Genomic DNA, 26,638 nt, shown 5'->3' with positions numbered 1-26,638 from the left:
AAAAAAATGTTCGTTTTCGCCATTTGAGGAGGAAAGCTGCTACGCGTAATTTAAGAGAGCATCTGCAAACGCTATAAAGATCGTAATATCGGAAAATGATGAAGCATCGTAAAAGAGCGATTTTAACGTGATATATAACGTTTGATTGTTGCATTCACTTTATAAAAGTCGTTTTACATAACACAACTTTTTTTCCGGTACTTAATACTTCACATAGTAACTTCCTGATTGATTCGACAACGACAGTAGGGTGATTAATTATGGCAGAGTCATGAAATTCCGTAAAGCGAAAAATAAGGCGGAAGATAAAGGAATAAAGAGATTGAAAAGAAGATAGCTAGAAGTTAAGAAGATAGCGATAAGAGGAACTGAGAAAAACATGAAAGTGTCGTTTCTGTAGTGGCGATTTACACCCTCGCGGGGAAGTAAGACGTGAAGGAAAGGATGAGGTGGAGGGTTGAAGCGATTCGTATTTTGCGAGGTTGGCGACGTATAAGTCTTCATTTGTCCGCCTTTGAACTTCTTTTTTGTTTTGCCTGATGGTCTTCATGATTCTTTTCACACTTCGGTAGACGGTTTCGTCACTAATTATTCTATATTACGCTTTTCTTTTTCGCCTTATCCGTCTACATTTAGACTATGTGTATAATAATAAGTGGATATATAAAGAATAGAAAGAATGGCTTGAAACTTGTTTAGTTATGATCAAAAGTATGATGGAATATTGTAGCAATTTGTTAATTTTTACGCTTGATATAACTTTATTAATCGTAAGCAGATGTTTAAAATAAGTATTTTCTATTTTTGTGGAATGTAGAAAATTTATTGAGAATGATATTAAATTGAGAAAACTAGATTTTTACTTTATCATAAAACATTATTATAGATTTTCTTAAACGTATTTTTCAAGACTTCAAACTGTTTTTTTTTTAATGTCATTTTAATGTCATTTTCTTTAATGTCAATATTTTTTATCTATATAGTATATATTATCTAGATGTGTAGAAAAAGCCATTTTATGTTAAAGTTTTATGATGGAAATATGATCTCCATTAACATTAATATGTGACACAAAACGTTGCAACAATTTCGATGCCGATTATACGCATACTTATTACAATCAGCATCGACCGACACAATGTAAATGGTAAGAATGAACCGAGTCTCACTTCTGAGGTCGATTGGCCTTATGGCAGGATACGCTCCGCTTGACGTTTTTCTTAGCCTTGTTTTATCTCCGTTGTAAATTCATATCGAATAAAATGGAAAATACGAAACCAAGAAATTTTCTACGAGCGTGATGTCAGCCGTGCCATAAACACGCACACACAAACACATCGCCTGTGCTACCCTAATCTGTGATCAGGTGATTTCTTCGCCGAGCTACTTCCTTACCTCAGTGCCATCCATCCTATATTTAAAGTGGCGTTAAGTCTCAGCTATCTTACTGCCCCAAATTTTTTCACTACGGGAACATGTCGGCCCGTAACATGGTACATGGCACAAAAAAACTTAAGTAGTAAAAAGCAGCAATCGCAGTAGAGAACGTCAGCAGTAGCAAATCCAACATGTTAATTTCCTTATTGCTTACGTTTTACTTACTGCTTGAGTTTTTTTTGTGTGCCATAGCTCTAAAGGCCATGGCACACACCTTCCGTAACAGTAACCATAAGACATACCATAAGAATCAGCCAATTTAAATTAAGAGTTCAAAAGAATTCTTGACCGTGATTGGCTGATTCTTACGGTACGTCTTATGGTTACTGTTACGGAAGATGTGTACCATGGCCTTAACAATCGTGAGATCTGCTAATCTTTGTTCTCGTGTTAAAATTTTTTTAAGAATAATACACACACACACACACACACACACACACACACATATAAATCATAAATAAATTTTAAATCTGATATCTCTCGAGGTTTAAGGCATTATATGTAATCTGAAAACCTCGAGACATTATTTAAAATTTAGAAATAGTAAAAAATTAAAAATTTTTTAAACAGAATCGAAAAATTGGAATTTTTAAAAAGTGCCAGTTTAAATTTTATAAAACTTTCAAAATTTTCCATTCTAAACGTTTGTAATGAAAAAAATTCGCAGAGCCGACAAATCTACGCATGTCAAATACTACGCAGTGGAATACACATTTAGTTACATTCGATTATTTCCTGTTCGGCGATTTGCACCGGAATTGGCCTCTTCTTGGTAAGCGCTCGCTGTTGCGTTACAAAATAGCATGCTGTATACAATAGAATACAAAGGAAACCGATTATTGGCCGATTCTGTTGGCAGCTCTCAGAACAAAAACGGAGTGTTATTTAATATAATGATAAATAGAGTTAATTAAATTAAAACTTTTTATGTATATAGTTATAAGTGTAATAGATCACACTTTCCAACGTGTCATAATTAAATCGATGCGATAAATCATAAATAAATATAAATAATCATGAATATTATGATACTACAAATTAATTATTTATATTATTATATTCGCTAGCTAGTGCAGTAACTCTTACCATATAATTGTAATTGTTCTAAAACGTATTACAATATACACGCATAATGTTTATATAATACTATATGATGCTATGTATACATATATAGTATTAATATATCGCTTATTTACTATTATACGACATAACTAAAAAATTATCACTTTTGAATTACTTGCAGAAGAAAAACGGGAAAATAAAGAAAAAACATACTTTAAATTACATACTTTTATTTTTCTGTAATTAATTACAGAAAAATAAAAGTATGTAATTTAAAGTATGTTTCTTCTTTATTTTCCCGTTACATCAAAATTACATTTTATAATTAATATTATAAAAATTTATATTTTATTAATAATTCAAAGTATTCAAACCTTTTTCTTTGGAAAACTTTATTTTTTGAATTGTGTTGTTATTGTAGCAAATGAGCGATATATATAAATATTGTTTATTAATTACATATATTCTTAATTAATATTATACATGTATTATATTATATTTATGTTACACTATATGTACAATATGTTAGGTTGTATACACGTACATTATTAAAATGTTATTTTAAACTACATGATATCAGAAGATCATGTATGATGTCACATCGTCCGATTACAGAACCTGGAGGACCGCGAGCGTAAGCATACCATACACAAGGAGCAGCTGTCGCGTGAGCACAGGTTCTTGAGACGGCGACTCGAACAGCTGACGAACCAGACCGGCCTCCATGGCCTTCATGCGCTTCATGGCCTCCACGGGCTCAGTACGAGCGCGCCGACCGGCTCCGTCGCCGCCGCCGCCTCCGCAGCGATGCTGTCCAAGCGGCGTAGTATCTCTGAGTGCTCTCTGGGCACGGCATCCACCAGCTCGACCGGAAGCTCCAGTAACTCGGACAGGTCTGCAGGTAGCCCATCTATCTCGGAGTCCGGTGAGTACAGCAATGAGATTATCATTAAATATGTTAAATTGAAGGTGCTTTTCTTCCGATGGAACGTCTTTATATCTCCTCGCAGTCTTTCTTTCTGCCTTACTCTCCCAGTAGTCTCTTCTACATCGCCTGGATGCAAAAATATTGGGTTCGTGTTTTATTAAATTTTTAACAAAAGAATTCTCGTATTCTATCAAACTAATTGAATTAGTTCAGAACTATGAATTTACTTTAATAATAATGCCATAAAGTCAGAATACAGAACGTATATATATTTTCCGTGGAAATAAAAATACGTATATATTTTATTAATATATTTTAATTAAATAATATATAAATAATGAAATTATTTGAAATTCTTATACGTTATTTTTGATTGTTAAAAGACTTCTTTTTTTACAAAAAACATTTTTTGAAAATGAAAAATTTAGAATACGACATTTTGTACGTAATAATCTAATAATTATAACTTTTAACAGTAATTGCAATCGAGAATAGCGATTAGCAAATTTATGTCTTTCCCTATAAAACTCTTCATGTAGTTTACCACGTTTCTAATGCAAAAGGATTCAGAAGATTTGCGCCAGCAACTCTATCTTCTTTCCTAACTAGCTTGAGTCCGTCGATTAAATCTTAATCGTCACGATTCGGAATTAAGATGGAAAGCAGCACGATAGAGTAGCCACGCGGGTGGCTACTCTATCTATGTCGTAAAGTCGAACGGATGAATCTATTTAATTTCTCGAAGCGTCATTGTTTAAGCACGGTACAACATGCACAAACAAACAAACACGTATATGAATCTACACAAAGATACAATAGTTGTATAATTATATTCTATCTGTGTAAAGTTGATCCCACTTTTTCAAAATTTAAAAAAACAAATATTGTAAAGTATACATTTGTACTTGTATGTTTCCGAGCTTTTCTCAGCTTAATTTTTATAGTTTTCTCTTATTTCTACAAATCAAACAGTAGATAGAAAGATAATATATAGGGTCGATATATACAGGGTCGGGCATTTTAATCGCCCCCAAGCGAATATCTCAGAAACTAAGAGAGATACAAGAAAAAGTTTTATATGAAAGTTGTAGGTTTTCTTGGGGTAAAGAAGGTGGAAATAACGGATTTTGGATAGGGGGCAGCATTACCAAGGTCAGGTCAAGGTCAACTCGAAAAGTACTTCATGAAAAATATTTTATTTTTGGAAAGCTCTCGAGGTATGCTACAAGAATATGCAATAAAAATGGGGGTTCCATTTAAAAAATTCATGTTGACCTTGACCTGACCTTGGTAGTGCCCTCTATCCAAAATCCGTTATTTCCACCTTCTTTCCCCCAAGAAAACCTACAACTTTCATATAAAACTTTTTCTTGTATCTCTCTTAGTTTCTGAGATATTCGCCTGGGGCGATTAAAATGTTCCACCCAATGTAATTTTTTGTTATCTAACAATTTGGGATTATATCGTACTTATTTGGATAAAGTTTTCAAAATTTAGATTTTGTCGTTGGAACACCACTACGACGACGTATATCGCAAAAATGCATTCGCCACCGCATGAAATATTGCAGCTTGCAGGGGTGGATGAGTTTTCCAAAGCAGTTCTTGGAGTAAAAAAAAAGAGGTCGAGTTAGCGGAAGGCGAAGAAAATCGGAAAACGCGCGTCGGGAGTGTACGCGCGGGAGTGGGACGTTGAAATTGATGATCCCGCGGGAATATCTCCGGTGAAGCACTTATCATAAGTCACGTGTGCCACATCGGCTATTTTTCGAAAGCCACCTCGAATTTGCCGCGGTTTCTGCATCGGAATAGCGGAATTTATCATAACTTTTTTTATTTCTATCGCTAATTATCTTAAATATTAAATACACGAAAAACTATTAATTCGATCAAAAAATACGTTTTATAGTACTTTCTCAAAATTAATTATATATACATTTTGTATATATCTATATATGTATATATATGTGTGCGTGCTTTTCTGTTATATTAATAATGTTCTCGATATGGAATCGTGCATTTAGATATATGTAACACTATGATTGCGTAGTAATCATGTCTCCATTACGAGATATGTTCACTCTAGTGCGAATCCGGCTTTACATTTATGGACTCAAATAGAATGTGTGTTTTGCGTTGTAGCAATCTGGGGATAAGGCACTCTCTTCCACATAAACACATACATATATATATATATATATAAAATTTTGTGTGTGTGTGTGTGTGTGTGTGTGTGTGTGAGCGCGCGCGGAATTATTTCAGGACGATTTCCTCAGGCACCTTAATGTCGTGAGATTGTTGCGCTTAGCTAAATTACCAAATGTGATAAGATCCCTCTTTAAGATTTGCTATCCCTGCCATTAGTAACGGATCCTTGCACGACGTTATGGCTAAATGTTGTAGTTGGGTATTAGTCATACAAGACATATTGAAAACTTAATATTTGATCTTCTCCAAAATTTGGATTTATGATGGATTATATATTTATTATCTGCAATCATTAAATGTATTATAAGCACTAAGTATATGAAAATAATGATCGGTTAAAGCGGGAACAAGAGAAGTGTTGAAAGATATAGAATTGAGAGAAAATAAATAAGAGAGAGAATTGTGATACAGCGGAATTCAACATGAAACAGAGACTGGGTATTTCTAAACAAAGAACAAGAAGTGGGAAAGGAAAGAGAGACTCTTTGACAAGTTAAATACGCAGACATATCTGATGTTCCCGTAAAATAATCATGTCTAACATGTACAGACTCTCTTCAGTCCGAAGTAATCCCTTTAGACAAATCCTTCCGTACTTGTCTCATAATTTCTCTCAAATAAAATATAAGCAAATATAATCTATTATTTACATACTGTTTTCTTATAGTTCGTAGCTATTTTCTTCAACACATTTATTATTAAAATAAAAGCAAATATAAAATGCAGTATGACGCATTGCAGATTGCAAATAACATTAACAAATATACATGTAGCTAATCAATCGAGCTCTCTTTAACAAATTAAAAATAATGTAGTAATATTTTAATTGTTGATAGTTAAGTTAATCATTGATGATGCATTAATGTCGTGTTCTTATTGTGCATTTAATCTAAAAATACTTAATTTTGGATCTAGGAACAATTGAGATAATATTCTTGTAATATGTTTAAATTCACTTTTACGATTATTATTTTTCGTAGTTAACGATTATTAATCTAAATAATAATGAACTGATAATATCGTTGAATAATTGTGCTCAAAATAAGAATTTTTTGATATGTAACAAGAGTGATAATAGAGTTTTATTTGATATTTTAAACGAGAGAAAGAAGAAAAATGGATTGTAGAAATCCTGTGAGAGAAAAGACGAAAGTGAAACGAAATTTTCTAAAAAATTTTGATTAGTTTGGTGAATATAAGTTAGAAAAATAACGAAAGAAAACAATTCATCTGAACGAATCATTTATTTATGTTATGAACAATTGCATTCGTTCGCACTTTCATTCGACATTTTTAAATTTAAAATAGCAAGAGAGAAGGAGGGACGAGAATGATAAAATTATAAACTATTTTAATCAATTTTTGGGAAATATGTTGTATTATAATAATGAAAAAAATAATCCACCTGAATAAATTATTATTTTTTTTGAATGATTTTTTTAGAGAATGTGACCCGTCCAATATATTTAAATTTACAATGACGATGAGAGAAGAAAGGACGGGAATGTAAAATTATAAAATTATTTTAATCAATTTGAGAAATGTATTAGGAAAATAATGAAGGAAAGTAATTCATCTCTCTTTGAAGGTAACTTTCTCTGAACCAATGATTTTCTGAATGACTCGCCGTCATATGTGAATTTATAATTGCGGAAAGAGAAGGAGGAACAAAAATATAAAATAATAAAAGTATCAAATTTTTTGTCAATTACGCATATTCATAGTTGATCGCCCCAAATGTAAAAAAATCGAGACTGCGAAATTTTCTCGGATTTGAAATACTTTTTAAAAGTTTTCATATAACTTCGTGCTGCGCGTAGGTGATTGTATATCTCTCACGCACATCACGTGACTAAAGAAATACTGACCGGTATGACTATACTACGCGCGCGACGTTACTTACGAAACTAGGCTGGGATACGATCGAGACGTAATCGGGACCGTGACGACATGTATAAATAGACTATATAGAGATAATCCGTCCACCGAGCAAAGCCGGAAGTTGGCGATTTAGAACTGAGAGAGATGCAGTTTGCGAAGGTTTATCTGTCCCGTTCTATCTTTTACTGCAAAACGTCATGTCGATGCTGAAAATGATTCAAAATTAATAGAGGCTTAAATACCAATCCACTTAATTTGGAATTGATAATTGTAGTGTCTAATATTGAGTTCCACTTGAAATATCTGCATCTTCGTGAAACTTCGTTCAAACGGACTAAGAGTTAATTATCGTGGTCGTGACGAATATTATTGTTATTTGCCGTCAACTGCCACCTACCCCTTCCCCCGCTTTTCTTCTTTTCCATTTGTTTCTGATAAACGCGCGGACACGCAACAGGGTTGCACCGTACTGTTTGTTGTTGCCGTGTGATAACGAGAAATGATTAACTAGGAGGAAAACGTGATGCGCGACTTATTTTTGTTCGCTTCACTCGGAATATTGAAATTTATCCCCGTACCAGGGAGAAATAGTCGAATGCATCGAATGTCTCGTGTGTTTTTTATGTCCCACGCCGTGAAACGAGAAGGAAAGGGAGAGGAGGTGACGAATTCGGTGATACCAGGGGTGCGCATAACGCTTATAATTTTAATGAACTCTTGCTCGCCACTCGTGCCACCCTTAAAACCGCCGTTCAAATCAGTGCTTCTCAAATCGCGCCACTCTGTGTTCACCACCCACTTCCAACAATCAATATCCACGATCAATTATCTAGAATAACAATTTTTCCTGGTATACATTGTATACCTTACCTTATTTCACATCTAAATCTTAAATTTGATGTCAAATTTGAAATTTTATTGTATTTTTAATAGATAAAAAAAATTTATTTGATATTTTATACTCTAATCTGGACGTGATTTTATTTGTTTGTCACTCTGTTTGCGGTCTGTATACTTTCCACTTGTGTTTTGAGCGCCACTGTCACCTGGACAGGTTAGCGATGTCGAGGACACAAAAGGTAGAGCGGAGTGAGAAAGAGGGAGAGGCGGGTGGTGACGAGGGCAGATCTGGTTCGCTTAGTGTGACGAGAATAGAGGCATGTTATTGATTATGGAAAAATACCCCCGGCTCAGAGCGCCGCGGGTAGTGAGGGGGAGGGTAGCTAGCAAGTGTGGTCGACACCCCCTCGTCTTTTCGAGCCGTGCCTTCTAGCGGGTGTCATGGCTACTGTATACCCTGCAGTCTCTCTATCATGTTCCTTCTTTACCCTCTCTTCTCTTTACTCCTTCCTTCACCCGTTGTTGCCCATCATCTCTTCGCCGACGGTATGACGTCATAGTAAGCGTCCTTGCCGGCACTCGTCTCTCGCGAGTATTGGCCAGACGGTGCGTTTAGTTGATGCGTCGGTGCATCTTCTTGCGTCAAGGGAGCGCTTTCGATCTGAGGAGAATGATACTATTTAAAACGATACTATTTAAAATACTATATATACTTATGACTCACTTGTATGAGTTTTTAGCATGCCACTGAAAAAATTGTCATGTTACTAATGGTGAATTCGATCACTCGCACTACACTGGATCAGTGCATATTAAATGCATATTAAATGCATATTAATTGCTTTACATAAAACATCTCAATGTAGTGATACAATATAATCAACTTTGACAATGAAATGATACATATATATATATATATACATTTTATGTATATATTTTGTACATATTTATATATGTATATGGTATATTTTGTTAAACAACGTGACAATATCATTAGTAGATAGTTAATCGTTTGAAATATATATATATTATTACTTTTACATTTAACTTTATTAATTTCATGTAAAGCAGTTTTTAGTATGCACTTATCTAGTGTAGTGCAAGTAACCGAATTCGCTATAAGTTTACAACCAATAGAACAATAGCAAATTCGATTGGACACACTCAGTGCGCACTGGTGCATATCGAAACCGCCGTGCACAAATTGAAGTAAAGATGTGTGTTTAATATAAATATGAAAACAGGTTAAATCCTCAATACATTTTATTGTACTATTAAGTAAAATATATATTTTATAATTCGAAATATTTGCATTTCGGTTTTGCACTTAAATTAATCAGTGTATGACGACTTTAATATGCACCAGTGTGTACTAATGCGTTCAACCGAATTCGTTGTAAATTTAGCTTAGACTGGCCGGCTTATGCTTCTAATCGATTGCATTTTCTTTGAGTCTTCTCGGAGTCTTTAGATACTTCTTTGAGTAAATTAGCATGGAATTAAAAAATCCGATTAATTGCTTGAAAACGAGGCGACTTTGACGTGTGTGTGAAGCTAACGTCTCACTTGGTGAAAACTCATTAAATATTGAGAGTTCTGAGTTTATTTTCAATAGTTCTATAGTTCTATACAGGATAAATAAATAGTTCCGGCCATTAAAGCCGAGAAACCCAAAATTCAAAATGAGACGCCAGGTTCACACAGGGTCAACTTCGTCTAAAAAAGTTTTCAGCTACAGTTTCTTATAGGATTTGAAAAGATACATAGTTCTACAAAGAGTTCTGACACCTAACATTGTTATTTTGATTTTTAAACAATTTTTTTCCCTAAAAAATAGCCTTTAGAAGGAACGAAGATGAGACGCTGTCTGATTTCAAAGAATTCTGTTAGTTTTATGGTAATAGTTTCGTATAGTTCTGAATGTATCCTAACGTTTTCCGAAGAGTTCCGGTGATATAAATAATTTGTTAATTTTTTAAACAATTTTTATCACCCGAGAAAGGCGCCTTTCAGGGTATATGTGTGAGACGCTGGCCGATTTCCGACAGTTCTGTGAGATATATGGTACTTATCTATTTTTTAGGGAAAAAAATTGTTTAAAAATCAAAATAACAATGTTAGGTGTCAGAACTCTTTGTAGAACTATGTATCTTTTCAAATCCTATAAGAAACTGTAGCTGGAAACTTTTTTAGACCAAGTTGACCCTGTTTGAAGACCTGGCGTCTCATTTTGAATTTTGGGTTTCTCGGCTTTAATGGCCGGAACTATTTATTTATCCTATATAGAACTATAGAACTATTGAAAATAAACTCAGAACTCTCAATATTTAATAAGTTTCCACCAAGTGAGACGCTAGCTTCACACATACGACTTTGACAGATTTATGAACGGATGCCAAATACGGTAGAAACGCTTAGAATTTAACTGAAAAGGCGGAGAGAAGATAGGACTTCTTCAGAGGAAGACGATCTTCTTGCTGCTATTAATTAATCTCTCGTGATAAATGTTAAGCTGGCTGCCATCTTGAAAGATGCTAGACGCGCAACCAGCTGCGCGCCATAATAGTAGTGGATGCCGATGCATAAATTTCCACTAATTTTTCGTGGCAGTTCTCGTCTATTGCGTATTAATCATTATAAGCAAAGAAAAAATTAATCTCTCTTGGAGCTAAAATCGATTTTCGATTTTGATGGTACATGTGACTTCTTTGTTTTTGTTCGTTGCATTAGATGCGTAAATAAAAGATTACTTTGTCTTCAATCTCTCTTCCAGATTATAATAATGCGGAATCCATTCTTTATGTTGCAGATGAAGTGGACGTGATTGGTTACACGAGCAATCAATCGGACACCGATGATCATAGTAGCGTACAGAGTAGTAGCGACAGCGGTGTCGCGATGTCCACATCCAGACTGACTCTTTCCGAGATGATGGACAATCTTTAGGTACGTATACAGATCAATCAGTTTGCAGTGAGTTCGGTTGCTTGCATTCTGTGCTGGTGCATGTTTTTAGAGTGCATCAGTGCAGAATGGTGTAGACAATCAAATTCGCTATTTGAAATAAAAGCGCAGGGAAATTTTGTTTGAGGGAGATCACATTAATTAAAATGAATAAGTCGAGTGTCCGAATTAAAATAAATTTTGCTTATAAACTTAATTGCATAAAAACAGAGAGTTAGCTATAGTTGATCGCGTTCTATGATAAATAAAACACCGTGTGCTAAATACGTGGGGGGAAATCCGTTACGAGTGTAACGGACATAAATCACCAAAGGGATAAAAAGCGGAAGATAGGATGACAAAAGTCGAGGAGGAAGACAAGGGTGGTGCGAATGTTGGGCAAATAAATTCTCACATTGCTTCCTCTGCGCTATTTGCAGACAAAGAGGCGGTGCGATGCGATGGCGGCGAAAGAAGAAACGATTGAAGAAGGAAAAAGGATAGGGAATAGGAGATAGAGCGAAAGGAAGAAGATCCATCTGGGCGTACGAAAATTGACGGCGTGTGAAATATCGACTCATACACACATTACATATATACACATAAAATGCACATTTAAATTCGTACTCAATGCAACTTTGTCCTTCCAAAATGGCCTGACTGGCAAAGCAACGTTAAAGAAGAAGAAGAAGAAGTCTTTTAGATATATATCACTCGACTTTGCGAAGATTTTCAAACAACGGAATAGATTTAAAAAATCAGATATGAAAAGGATACGAAGTACTTGGATTACCAAGGCTCAAAAAACATCAATCGTGACGCAAGAAGAAGAAAATGGAAGAAACGAAGTTATCTTTGATACCATCTAGCCTATTACAAAGAAGAGAAGAAGTCTTCAATACTTTCGTTAAATATTGCGGAGAAGAGATAAATGACCTGAAGAAAGAAGAGACTAACGAAGAACTAAAGACAGAAGAAACGGTCCACTCTAAGTTTATTATATAAAAACGAAGAACAGCTTGGGAATGGGCTAAAACAAGAGGATGTATAAAATATAAATATTATCAGCTAAGAAGAACAACATTTGGAAATATTGATCGGAGAAATCAATAAGAAAATAAACCAGTCGCTTTCAAAAAGCTGTAAATGCAAATAGGAAGATTTTACATTTTCCGAAATTGCAGTAAAGTCTGGTGTATTATGCATTCAAAAGAAAATAAAAGAAAAACAATCAGAAGGAAGAAAGATGAGAGGAACGAAATAAAAGAAAAAAGTCAATCTAGACAAGAAGGCAAATAATTTGGGATAAGGGTAGAGAGTTAAGAAGAATTGATAAGGTAAGAAGAGAAAAAATTTGACGAACAAAAAACCAGCCACTTTTCAGAAAGTTGATGTCGATGAAAAAGGAATGGAAGCATGGAAAATAAGAAAAAAAGTGAACAGAAAGGAAATGGAAAGAAAAAGAAGGTAACATGAACAACTAGAAGAGTGTGAAAAAGAAGATTATTGTAAATTATCGAGAATTGACGAAATCATAGCAGCATTGTATATATTTTTAAGAACGTACAGATTTATTAAGACAGTGTGGACGTGCAAGAGGAAAGAGCAAAAGGGGGGAGAGAGAGAGAGAGAGAGAGAGAGAAAGAAAGAGAGAAGCAAAAGCTAAATGAAAAATGGAAGTTATGGTAATGTTAAACAGAAATTATGATGAAATTCTTCGTTCCGTTACACATTTAATCCTAAATTCTTGAAACAAATAAAATGAGACAGTAATTGACCATTTTGAGAATCGACTATTGAAATACGCGCCTTTTTGGTTTAGCTTTACACATTAACTGATAAAACTATAAAATTATTCTTAGAAATTTGTTTAAAAAAATTTGATTTATTAATTGGTTTTATTGTTTTAATACACAAATTTATTCATAAATAATTCCCAATTTTTCAATCAATTTCATTAAGTAAAATTTAAAATAAATTTTAATCTTTTCAGAAAAGATTGAATAGAGAAATAGGATAAAATAGAATTTAAAGATAAAAGTTTATTTTTAGACATTAATAATATTTTTAAAAATTGAATTAGTGTAAAATCATTTTGTGAAGTGAATTTCTAAGACAAATTTATAGTTTCATCAAAAATACTAAGAAAAATTTATCTTATAAAGATTATAAAATTATAAAATTAGTCAATCAAGAAATTCGGAAGTATTTATCCGGAGCAATCCGCCTAGTTTAAAATGATGAAATTATTAAAGTAATTTGTAATATATAAAATAAATTATAATAAAAATATTTTATAAATTTATTCATAAAATTATTTATTTAATTCGAAACTTAAAGATTATATGCAATATTTGGAATTTAACTATAATCTGTTAAGATTATAAAATATATGAAATTATTTTTATAGTATAAAATTATGTATAAAAATTAGAATTACTTAAAAAGATTATATAAATTATTTCGATAACATATATAAAATCATTTCCGATCGTAAATTATTTTCATCAAATATTATTTACATAATTATACAAACAGTGAACAAACATAAACTTATAAAATAAACTTACTAAATAAACAAACCCCGCGCCGTCATTATATTTGCAAAAGAAATTAAATTTTCATAAAACTCATTACCGCGTAACATAAAGAAATATGAGAAGGAAAAATGTTTAGAGAATAAAAAAGACGGACAAAGATAGACAAATGGCTAATTTCTTGATGAATAATGAATTGCGATTAATTAATAGATAACAATGCAAATTCACACAGAACACAAAAGAACAGATATATACACACACACATATAGTTAAGTAATTATTATTCTAATTAAGCGAGCAAGCAAAAAGCAAGCATAAAAAACAAAGTATAAAAAGCAAAAAAAAGTAAACTGATAATTATATTATGGCGTAAGTAACGTTTCATTATAAACACACACACACACACACACACACACACACACACACACACACACACACACACACACACACAAATATATAGAGTGTCCCATATTTATGTATGTAGAAATAAACAAAAAGTTTTAAGTGACTTCTCTCCAGAAAACTTGTTAAAAACAACAAATTTGTTACACAATAAACTAAAAAATAAACATTGAAGAAATGCAAATTGTGAATATGCGATAAAAGTCAAGAAGGAGAAATTTTAAAATATAAAAGGCTTTTCTAAAAAGTCACTTGTTATAAAAGAAATAATAGCTGAATGTGCAATAGAATAGTTAAAAAGAAGAATTGAAGAAATAGCGGACACTCTAATACATTACACACACATTCGAAGAGTACAAATTCCACAAATCCCTCATTGGGTGTTCTCGGGGCTGTTATCATCTTTTTATGTGACGCGTTTTTCTTTTCATGATCTTGGACTATTCCTAGATCATTCGTGAATGATCTACGAAGCGAACAATTAGATTGTGAATTGAAACCGATACAATTTCGCCGAGTTCGCATTTTGATGTTGAAATAATTCTGTGAAATGTGAAATTGTATTGTGCATTTTCTTAGTTTTGGCAAGATATTTTTGAAAATAATTTATCTTTTTTTTATGTTAAAAAATGTTACTTAAGATATGATAAAAAAATGTAAATTGTTGGAAAATGTTATACTATTTCAATTTAAATATAATATATACAAATATCATGAGAGAGATTGAGCTTATCGAAATTATACCGGTTTCAATTTCTAATTCAAAACTGTATAAAAAATCAGAAACGTTCTTGATTTAAAGGACAAAAACGAATAGGTCCTTTTGTAAAATTGGCATTAAGCGATAATTTACTGAATAGACTGATTACCAAATATAAACAGATGATCTCTGAAGACCGACGCTAATTTGTAAGTTGAAGATAAACGTTTTTGAGCATATTGTGGAAAGTGATCCGTTGCAAAATATGTGCTGTCGGTTAACCCTTTAACTTTTACTCCTACATAAAGTACGCAAAATAACCGGAAACTATATGAAATGCAAAGGCAATTTATAGAAAGTTTAAATGGAATGTCTCTTTTTATCTCATTACTTGTTAATAAATTATTTTATCAAACTAATAATAAGAAAACTTAATTGCTTCAACTTTTAATAATTGTTTTTAGATTAGAGATAATCAATATTGACAAAACATACCAAAATTTCTGCAATACCAAAAGAAGAAAAAATATTTCAAATAGACGTTTAGTTTTATCAAATATGATAAAATTATGATCCGTGTGAGATACCTACTTTGTGATTTTGTGAAAGAATATAAAAATCGATACCAGATTCTTTTTATATGTACAGAAAAAAAGCGTATATATTCTTTATATTTTGATTTTATTTGTATTATTTTCTTCTTTAGTCATTTTTTTGATTTATTATTTTTTATACGTTTCTATATGTTTCTTTTTCATTTTATTTAGTTTACTATGAACATTTATTGCTATGTCATATCATTGACACAGTATTATATTATTAATATAATATAGTAAAATTGATCGACTAAAATTCTAGTGATATTTAGTATTAAACACTGAGATCTTCGATAAAACAGTTGAAATCTGGAAACTTTATTAATGTAAAATTAAAGAAATATGAAAATTATTTAGAAAATTAAGAGATTCTTTTATTAGACTTAAATGTTAAAAAAAATTTTTAAATACTGTAAAAATGATTTAATTTTTCTATTTATATTTCTTTATTCTATATAGTATTATGTAATAAATAAATAGATCTTAAAACATTAATTAAAAATAATTGCACACATTCTAAAGTTATATAAAATTCAAATATCTTAAAATCAAAGATTAAAAATCGATATTTAATTGGATATTATGGAATTCAAGAATTTAAAAAAAAAGATTGAAAATCTCAAATATAATAATATAAGCTACGACAGTTTTTATCATTTAATATTAGGTACTTTTTAGCATCGTATTTAAATAATTTTAATACTAATCTTTAATTTTTATTTACATATTTTTGAAATTTTGAAACTGAGCATAAATATTAAGCATTAAATTGAACAATAAACTCCATGAAATATTAACAAATAAAATCGATTTAATTTAAAATATTAACAAAGATTGCAAACAAAATATTACAAAAAGATTTAATTTGTTTCACTTTTTTAAGTTGAATATAAGTTAAAGGGTTAACTGTTGGGGATAGTAGTTGGATTAATAGATTAAGAACGTAATACACAAGAAATACACAAATGCACCTCAACAAAAAAGAAAACAAAACAGCAGCCAATGAGAGAAAGATAGATGTCAGAAAATGAAATTGTGAAGATTTACAAGGTCAAATCCCGCCGGAAAAACGACCAAGCCGAGTGAAATATTTTCAGCGAGGCACACCGCGATTTTTAATATTAAATCGAATATTGATTGTTGTATCAACAATCGCCTATAGCTATATTGCAATCATATTGGTTGTTGCACGAATCTATTGCGGTGAATACATCACAATTATGAATGGCGGGCTTTGATCGCGGTAAATGTGCATGATCCTGCGTCTATCTTTCGGCATAAATTCGTAATTTTAATTTTAATTTTTTTTTAGATTGTAAACATAACTTTATATCGAAATTATTTTATGTAATATTTATTTTAACATGATTTGAAACATTTTCTTTAACATTTAATTTTATGTGTTATGTGTTACTAAATCTAATTCCCCTAGTTAATAGAAAGATTTATGTATATTAATCATTGTATTTATCTATGGAATAATTAATTTATATTATTGATTTAAATTTTTTACTTTGCTTAAAAAACAAATAGCATTGGCTGTTGTATATATTATCACTGATTATCAATTAATACACAGAAATAACTCGAAATAGAAGTGACACCGTTGATCTTCGTACGCGCCAGATAACAATAAATCTTTGAATAAAATGAAAAAAATGCGCGCAGAACAAACGAGGGAACCACTAAGAACCAATAAAAAAGAACTGCAAGAAAACAAAAAAGAAAAAGAAATAAACAAATAAGCACAAAAGCGAGACCTCTGCGTAGAGATCTAAATGAGCAAACTTTATCAATTAATTATAACTACGAAATTTTTTAAAGAATCTTCCATTTTTTAAATGCACAATCAATATATGGATCGATTTTATTTTAACCCTTTTAATGGCCAATGGAAAAAGAATTTTATTGAAAACAAAGGGAATTAATAATAATAAATAATCCTTCTTTATAAATTTTGGACATTAAATCATTAGTTACTTTATTATTAAAATCGTTAAAATAAAATTAAACTATTTCTTTATTATTAATGAAATAATGTTTTATGAATTTAATGAATCTTTTCAATATTTAATGTTTTTTTCAAATATATTTCACGATTTTCAAACATACTTAATCCGTTTGAACGATTCTGATATTAATCCAGAATTTATACTATAATAGGAACAATCACAACTTTATACTGGAACTTGTACAGTATAATCATATGGCCTTTTGGGTTAAAAGAATCAAATTGCATTTATATGGTTTTGTGAGAAGACTCTCAAACGAGAAACAAATATTGTAAGTGTTGTCCGATGAAAAGAGGAGTACGTACATTTATAAGGAACTTTTTCATAATATGCAAGAGTTGTAAAAAAAAAAAAAAACAAATGAATCCTTAAATGGAACATATTGGCTTTCGTGGAATTTCTCAAAAGAATATCTGATATTACATATAAAATAACCGGAAATAACAAAAAATCTGTTTTCTAAAGTGACAAATTGCAACGACGATTGAAGTCGTAATAATTTAAGTGAATAGTTATTTTAGGCCGATTTATTAAGAAGCTATTCTAAAAATTAAAACAAAAATAAATAGATTTAACGTTTCTTATTCTTAAAGATGGTGAAATTTTTAGAATATATATTAAGTTGATGCAAAAGAGGTTAAAATAGGTTTGTCGTATATATCAAAAGTAAAAAGAAAATTAAAATTACGCAAATTGGAAATTAAATTTTTTAAATAATTAAATAGAGACTTATACAATATCATATATATGTATAATGTCATATTGAATTTTGATACGTTTTTTCATAGAAAATGAATTTTTTGTCGCCGTTTTAATAATTATGAAGTAATCATATTTAAAACAAAATTTAATTAAAAATAGATCAACTGTTTGTATCAACTCAATAAATATCAATATAATTTTTGAAAAATAAACATTTTTTAAAGATTTTTTTTTTTAAATTAACAAGAAATAATTTCTAAACTTGAGTAAAATCGAATTTTCTTTCGTTTCTTTATTGCTTCACTGTACCATGTTTTATACTAGATGTTTTATACTAGATGTTTTGACACATTGCATAATTTAGCTTCACGTAATTGTTCAGATAATTATTAGTGTTATACTTATTTTCACATCTATTATTATTTTTAAAGACAAACTGTCCTCGTTCTTTCTTTCCGCGCGTAGAATGAATACTCTGTATATATATTTTATTAAAAATTACAAGAGAGAGATGCATATTAGTCTAATAATAATAATAATACTTCCTCAAATTATCAACGCAAGCGGGTATAACATAAATTGTAATCTTGATTAAAAATAAGCGAAATAGATACGGTAATAGAATATTAAAATATTTGAAAACCAATTCGTATATAATCAGAAAAAATTAAAGAGTTCGGTTTTGATAAAATAAATTCTTTTAAGCTTTTTTTTCTTAAATCATTTATTTATTATTAGAATAAGCAAATATTTGCATATTGTAATTGTTTGCTGATATCTATAATCTCATTTATTGAACTTATTTTTTAATCATATTTTAGTATAAAAGGTCTTTTTTGTATTATATGAATATGAAAGGAAAAGGTGTAAAAGAGAGAAAGGAGAGAAGAGGGCGAAGAGAAAGGAAAAAAGAAGAAAAAGTGATAAAGAAAAGGAAGAGAGAAAGAAAGAAAAGTGAATGAGTAATTTGTGAAGGGAAATACACACACGCATGTATATGTACTGAGTCCGCTCATTTATTCTTTCTTTCATTCTATCTTTCTTTTCTATTGAAAAAATTTACCAATATACTAAAAGTGAAGGAAAAAAAAGAATTGAAAGAATAACAAGCGAAAGAGAGATAGAAGAAATGAGAAAAAAAATTGGGTGAAGATCCGAACACTTGATAAAAAATCACCACGCAATAAAACTTGATATCGATATTGAAGTTGACAAAACGAGAATGACGAAAATGCGTTAATTTAAGTCGCTAGGTTAAAATTACATATTTATATGAATAAAAAATTATATGTATTACTGTTGATACAATATTTTCGAATATTAAATTTATATTAATTATTAAAAACTTGATTGTCATTCATTGATAGATAGATTAAAATTTAATTGCGTAATTCAATGGTTGCGTTGGTAAGAAAGAATTTTAAATTTACGGAAATTATTACTTGTGAAAATTACGGATATGTATGATACAAAATACTGATACAAAAAAATGACAGATAAAAAGTAATTCGACTGACAATAACAACGTTTATTTATATTAATTAAAATATATTATTAAAGTTTATTATTATCCATAAAAATTAAAAATTGTAATGGAAAGAGTAACTTACAGATAAAGAAGTAACGATCGATTTAATCGACAATAACAATGTTTAATTATATTAATTAATATAAAAATTTATTATCAAAATTTCAGTGGACACATTATTTTGTGGTATCAAAAATGTCTACTAATCAATATTAATTAATACCGACCTTTATTTTGCAATGTTATTAACAAATAATATTGTGTGCATGTATATGATTAATAGCCGATTCCGATATTGTGACATATTGTTTAATGATCGATTTTAACATTAATTAATATTATAACCGATTACTGATCGTCAATCAATACAGTACTATTTACTTATCAACATCAATCAATATCAGTCAGTAGTGGAACATTCACGATTGTATGTTGCCTGCTGATCTGATGATCGTCAGATCTTTCAGGAGAAGTTTCATATGATTTTTTTTCTTTTTTATAAAGTTAACATCGAGGAGGTCTTCGGGCGCCAAATAAAATTTACAAAAGGAGTCCCTTAAGTAACGCTTGCTTGAGATTGAGGAAAACAGAAGAGAGAGACCGAGAATAAAAATACAAATAAAAACTGAAAACAAAAAAATGGGTGTTATTTTTAGATGTCTGTTAGATTATCAGAAATCAGAAAACCTAAAGGATTAAAAAAAGCTTAAGCAGAAAAAGGAATAAAAAAAGAAAACTACTATTAATACTATTATTATTATTACTACTACTATAACTATTACTACTATTGCTGCTATTATTACAACTACTACTGCTATACTACTATTACAGTACTCATAATAAGGATTTAAAGGACGTAGATAAAACTTAGTTGATGCGATTTTTAGCGGGATGCGAATTAGATTTAAATTTAATTTTCGATTAATCGAGTAAGATATTTTAAGTTTAACTCGACAGTTTAATTAGGATTTAATCCCGATTAACACGGTCTCAAGTTGAATATGAATTTAATTCCGATAACATACGAATTAAATTCGATTTTGATCTCGATTAATATGGGATCTCGAATTAAATTCCAGTTTTATTTTTCGGGATTATGGGAATTATATTTGAATTTAATTTTGATAAGATCCTTTTGGAGTGTCACTTGGGGACACCTTTTTCATCGTTCGACGTTTTGTCGCTTTACTTGTTTAGATGATTAAAGAAAAACGGAGGATACACACTGAAGAAACGAGTGTGACGACACATCTTTTTTTATAAGTCCTGTAGACCGAGATCGGCTAGTCGTATTTCGAAGATCGTCCTCCTTTAAGGTGTTCCCCTGTTTTTAGACATCTTTCAAAGAAAAAGTTATTAACAGAGTAAAAGCTCTGCAAGGTTTCATTATTTATTAGCATCTTTAAAGTTGAGTATCCGAAAAGCTTATTTTCAGTCACTTATAACGATAAGCTATTGGTATCTCAACTTTTTCGAGCGATGATTATATAATACTTATATAATTAAGTGTTGATATATGTAATATCCTGTACATCTGAAAGCGATCGTTAAAGATGGACTAAAAAATTACATATATGTTAGAGAGAATTAAAAAGAGCTGTATCGGTGTATCAACAATTGGGCGCAATAGTTGTGCTCCGTATGTTGAAGCGATGTCTTTATAAAAGAATGACGAATACAAAATAAGTTAGAAACTACTTAAAAGAGAGTGAGGTGTGAAGACAGGAAAATAAAAAAAGAAAAAGTGAGAGAGGAAGGACGAGAGAATGGGACGAGGAATGCGAATTTTGCGTGGCAAGACTCCTTCAGACGAAAAGTGCGGTCCTTTTCTCGGTCGTTGTTGAGCCACGCGAGTCTTACGCGAAAAGATGAGGGTTCTCCCAATCTCTCATCCCCTCTCTACGTATTACAATATACAATATAAAATAACGGGAGGATGATCTTCGAGCAAATAGGGGCGATAAAGAGGGAAAGTAGAGGAGAAGGATAATAGTAAGAGGGCGATGATAATAATGGAGGGTGATAAACGAAAAGAAGTGATAATAATGGCGAATGTTTTCTCGCTAATGCGAGAAACTCGATGTTGCAAAGTCTCGTCAATTTTTGTGTAGAAACTTCTGATTTTCGAGATTTAAAGGGTTTTAGACTTTGATGGAAGGAAGATCCAAGGGTCTCCAGCGAAAAGAAAAATATTTAAAGGATGAAGATATAGAAGAGCTTTATCATCTTTGTATACAAACTAATATGACGTACTCCCTCACAAAGTTTGAATTTCCAGGATCCAGGATTCTTTTTTAAATCGGAGTAAGAAATTCTATGATCTTACGATGAAAACTAAAGATTCTTGGATCTAAAGATTCATGACTCGGCAATTTAGATACTTGACGGTCCAAATAACCTGGGAACGAACCTTTAAAGGTTTCAATTTCTTTTTGGAATCTTCAAGAATTCAAAAGTCGTAAAGAATACAGAATAGAGAGATAAAAGAATTTGTCGGGGATCTAGAGAAATTGGAGATCCATGGATTAGCCTATAAAGAAATTCTCAAAGCTTCAAGATAACTTCTCAAGGATCCGAAATATGGATTCTGAGTAGAAAGAATGCTGTAGTACTCCAAGGAGTAGTCCGAAAGAATTAAGAATATAGAAGCCATGGATTTAGAGTATAAACAGATTGAGATATCTCAGGACTCGGAGATCCAGGGCCTTCCAGTTGTACGCAAAAATCGGCGAGCATATTGTTAATATACACGATTCAAAACAGAGAAGTAAATAAATCGACGACGAAATCACTTTAATAAGCAAGCTAGCAACAAAGCAAAAGTTAAAAAAGTAACTAAAAAAAAAAGAGACGAATTGTAATAAGTAGGATGAAGTGAAGTAACTGAAGTAACTGTGGTTTTGGGCTAATTATATACTCGTCGGTTATTTTCCTTAGCTCGGATTAATGACAGTTTAACAGTGTCATGTCGTCCAGTGATACTTATCGAGTGCTTGTTTAAAAATCTAACGTTTGCGTCTCAAAGTGTGTCCATCAGTTGTTCGAAGTAAGGTGAAGTGGGATGATTGTGCAATCGACGTCGAGAATAATTAAAATATTTTTTATTTTTTATGTTTTTTGAAAAAAGATTATTCGAGCGGATTTGTCTACTTACTTCTTTCAAACCATAAAAAAGTTATGAGATAACAATATTGAAGGTAACAAATAAAAGGATACTTAAATGTTAAGAAAGTTAATCGCACATTTTGAATAACTCAGTAGATACATATCTATCATTTTATAGCTTACAGTAAATTTTAATCAGGTAATTTTAAATTAAAGCAATTTAATTTCATTTAATCTAATTTTTTTTAAATCTTACTATAAGAAAAAAGAATTCTGAATAATAATATTCTGAATTCGAGAAAGATACACAGATAGCCCATTTCACCTTACACGAATCGTGAACAATCGAAATCGATTGGAAGAGTGAATGAGAGAATGAAAGTAGGAGAGGCGTAGAGATACAAAAAGAGAGATTTGAAAGAAACAGATGCTATAACGTTATAAAGTACTATTTAAACGAATGAGTGTGTGAATGTACGGTATGAGATATATTTAAGATCTGCGAGAAAAAGAAAGAGAAAGGCATTTTGAATTTTATGAAAAAATTGAAGGAGGCGAAGTGAAGTGAAGTAAAATCAAGCAGTGCAACACAATGGTCGCCATAAGTGAAGTTAAAGATGAGACGAATATTGAGAGCGATGCAAAATGTTTGCATTCTGATTACTAGTTTGACATCATAAAATCTAAATGACAAAAATGAAGTGAAATGAGAGGAAAGGGAAGACGAGATTCCATTAGACGAATGCTTGAACATCTTGCATCGCGATTAAAATCGATTGTGTGAGTTTTGCGCGATGATTCCGAAATGAGAGAAAGTCCGATTGGCGATTTGAAGGTTGAATTAGAGAAGCATTTCTGTCAATTCGTCGATACTGTCGCGATATTCGATGATCGATAGTAATTAATGCTTAGGTATGGATGCGTGCGAAGGATTAGATTGAATCTTGCGCGATTTATTACAGTTAAAATATTGATTGGTTGATTGTCGTTAAACGAAGTGAGACGACTGTTGAAGAAGAAGAAGAAGAAGAAGAAAAAAGGAAGGGCAACCATCACTTATTATATATTATTGTACATATTTACCTGTAATTGCTATTCGTATCGCAGAGGTTTCTGTTCTCTCAAGATCATTTTCTCGATGATTCAGCGGAAAAAAATGACAAAAAAATGTGAATAAAGTTAGATTTGTGTATTACTGATCCAGTCCTTCTTATCGTATTATAGAATAAGGAAAAAGATTGTAGTCGATAACAAGAGACTTCGTTAAGAGTAGAAAAGAATTTATTTGATTATCACATAAAATGTCACGGAAAGTTCAATTTTATAAAATTTTTTTTAAAATGAACGTATTAATTTAGAATTTAGAATATATCAAACTATTTATTTATAAAATTAGGTATTTAATTAATAAGAGACTTTTTTTAGAGACACAAAGAAACTTAAAAAATTTAGAATATTTATTTATAAAATTCTCGTCGGAAATTTTCGAGTGGTGTAATTCTTTCGTAAAAAAATGCTTTATTTCTTGCAAAACGTTTGTGATTAAGCTATAGTAATTTTAAGTTTGTATTACATTACATTGCATCGTTGAAAGTTCCTTTATATTTCCATTTAATTCCATTTAATATAATCATTTTAACATATAATATGGCAATTATAGTGTACATACGTTGTATGTAGTCAGATACGCCTAAATATGCATACAATAGAATAAAAAAAAATCAATGAAAAATGAAATAAGAATAGAGCATACATCAAATAATTATGAAATCACAATACAATTATTGAAAAGATAATAATCTAAAATTCTAAACTCTAGATTAAATAAATGTGAAAGTAATGTTTTATTTTACAAAAAAATATGAATGACTTAAACAAAACCACATCAACTGTTTCCGAAACAACTGTTGATGCATGAAGAAGGAAGTGAAGTTTAAAATGTTACCATTCAGCCACCAAGATAGAAATGACTTCAAATATCAGGTAAGGTTAATATTAATTCCCTAATTTATTGTTTATTCGTAAAAATAGCTGACACTGATAAGAAAAGGACACGCGCGCGCGAATATTATTGAATAAATTTATTTAACCTCACAAAAAATGCTATATTTAGGACCCAAATAACATCTAAAAATTTATTTAAAAATAACTCTTTAAAAAAGTTTTTCAATTTTATTTTGCTTTATCATATATATATATATATTTTTTTTAAAAGAAATTTTAGAGTTAAAATTACAATTTTAGATCGCTCTTAATTCACGAGTATTAATCATAAAAATTAAAATGTATTCTAAAGCTATCAGGGTTTATTAATATTTTCTGAATTAATATTTAATTTTAATTTGAAACAAATTAATTTAGCTAACAGCGTCAAATTTGGGATAAAAGTCATAATGCGTATATTCAGATACAAAGAAACATTCGAGGTAGGGTTAGGACGTATTAATGATGCCAGTCAGACCATACCGTCTCGCAATTAAGAATTAGAAAACAAATCAAATGTCATCTGCGTTCCAAAAATAATCAAAAGGAAGCGTCGCAACTTTTTTTCGTCCGTAAGTAAACATTTCGATATCCAATAGAAAAGTGAATTTTCTAGGAACTTTAACTAGTAATATTTTCGTCTCTAGAAAGCAAATCCTCCTGTTGGCTATTATATGTTGTGCGCGGTATGAATTCAGCATAATGCATCCTTGCTAGCCAGGTGGCGCGCCTATGCAATCGAGAGACGCTTCTATTGGTCGGCGATGTTTGAGATAACATGGCGGCGATCGGCGCGCGATTCGTTCCTAAACGCGGTCAGTAGGTTACGCAACCTCGCGACGTGTGCGTCGTTGTCGTCGTTGTTACTCAGCGTCAGCGCTCCGGGTCGATTTGACGGTGACGGAGGTGCGGTCGGCCGTCGATGCGACAACGAGTGGCGAGCGCGCAAAATGGCGCCTACGCGTGTAATTCTGATGTCGTGCGGCAGCTATAACCCACCGACGAATATGCATCTGCGGATGTTTGGTATGTACATATCGATTTGTCGTCCTCCTCACCCGAGTGGTGTCATTCCTATAATGCGGTGAATACTGTCATGTCATGTTCCGTTATCACTTATGATGTCACATCGCTGCCATGCGTGAAATTTGTTTATCATTTTTTGCATGATAATACAGTCGTCCCTCCATTTCTGTTAATTTCTCTTTATTGTATATTTTCTCTTAAAATTCTAAGTTCTTTCCTGCGTTTAATACATAATTATTATATTCGGATGTTGATTGAAAGTCTGTAACTATAGATTACTTAATTAGAAACATCCGAATATAATTCAATAAACTTTGAATTCTTAATGAACAACTCTCCTTGAGGTAATAATTATAATATTTATATGAATAATTTCATTTTTCAGAAATTGCTCGAGATCATCTGCATCGAATGGGAATGCATGTTGTTGTTGGTGGAGTGATCTCTCCAGTGCATGATGCATACGCTAAGAAGGAGCTAGCCAGTGCTACGCACAGATGTGCAATGTTGCGCTTAGCTTTGCAGAATAGTGACTGGATTCAGCTGAGTACGTGGGAGACAAGGCAGAACTGTTGGACCAAGACTCGCGTATGCTTGCAGCACCATCAAAATCTGCTCAACTCCATGCTGTCCAATTCCAATGACATCAAGCATCACCTGCAGATAGAAGATACAGATTGGATTCCGGAGAATGTGAAAAACAGCTCAGATAATATGCCGATACAAATTAAACTGCTGTGTGGTGC

General features: G+C 31.4%; 2 protein-coding genes across 2 annotated transcripts in view; both read left to right on the top strand.

Annotated features, from left to right (window-relative positions):
- Positions 1-12,954, top strand: part of Mxd (MAX dimerization protein) — a gene marked incomplete at its 5' end in the record, with an annotated part of 43,661 nt that extends 30,707 nt beyond the window's left edge. The window contains 3 exons of the mRNA XM_018460878.1: positions 3,115-3,424; positions 11,165-11,301; positions 11,739-12,954. Of these exons, the coding sequence (XP_018316380.1) occupies positions 3,115-3,424; positions 11,165-11,301 (447 nt within the window). The remainder of the gene's footprint in view (positions 1-3,114; positions 3,425-11,164; positions 11,302-11,738) is intronic.
- A 12,618-nt stretch (positions 12,955-25,572) lies between these two features.
- Nmnat (nicotinamide mononucleotide adenylyltransferase) overlaps positions 25,573-26,638 on the top strand; it is a 9,420-nt gene continuing 8,354 nt past the window's right edge. The window contains 2 exon segments of the mRNA XM_018460875.1: positions 25,573-25,892; positions 26,278-26,638. The exon segment at positions 26,278-26,638 is cut by the window's right edge and continues 7 nt beyond it. Of these exon segments, the coding sequence (XP_018316377.1) occupies positions 25,631-25,892; positions 26,278-26,638 (623 nt within the window). The 5' untranslated portion in view covers positions 25,573-25,630.

Source organism: Mycetomoellerius zeteki, unplaced genomic scaffold (genome assembly GCF_001594055.1).
Source record: "Mycetomoellerius zeteki isolate Tzet28-1 unplaced genomic scaffold, Tzet1.0 scaffold98, whole genome shotgun sequence".
Taxonomy (NCBI): Eukaryota; Metazoa; Arthropoda; class Insecta; order Hymenoptera; family Formicidae; genus Mycetomoellerius; species Mycetomoellerius zeteki.
Note: the sequence above shows the minus strand (reverse complement) of the source record. Positions and strands in the feature narration are given on the sequence as shown.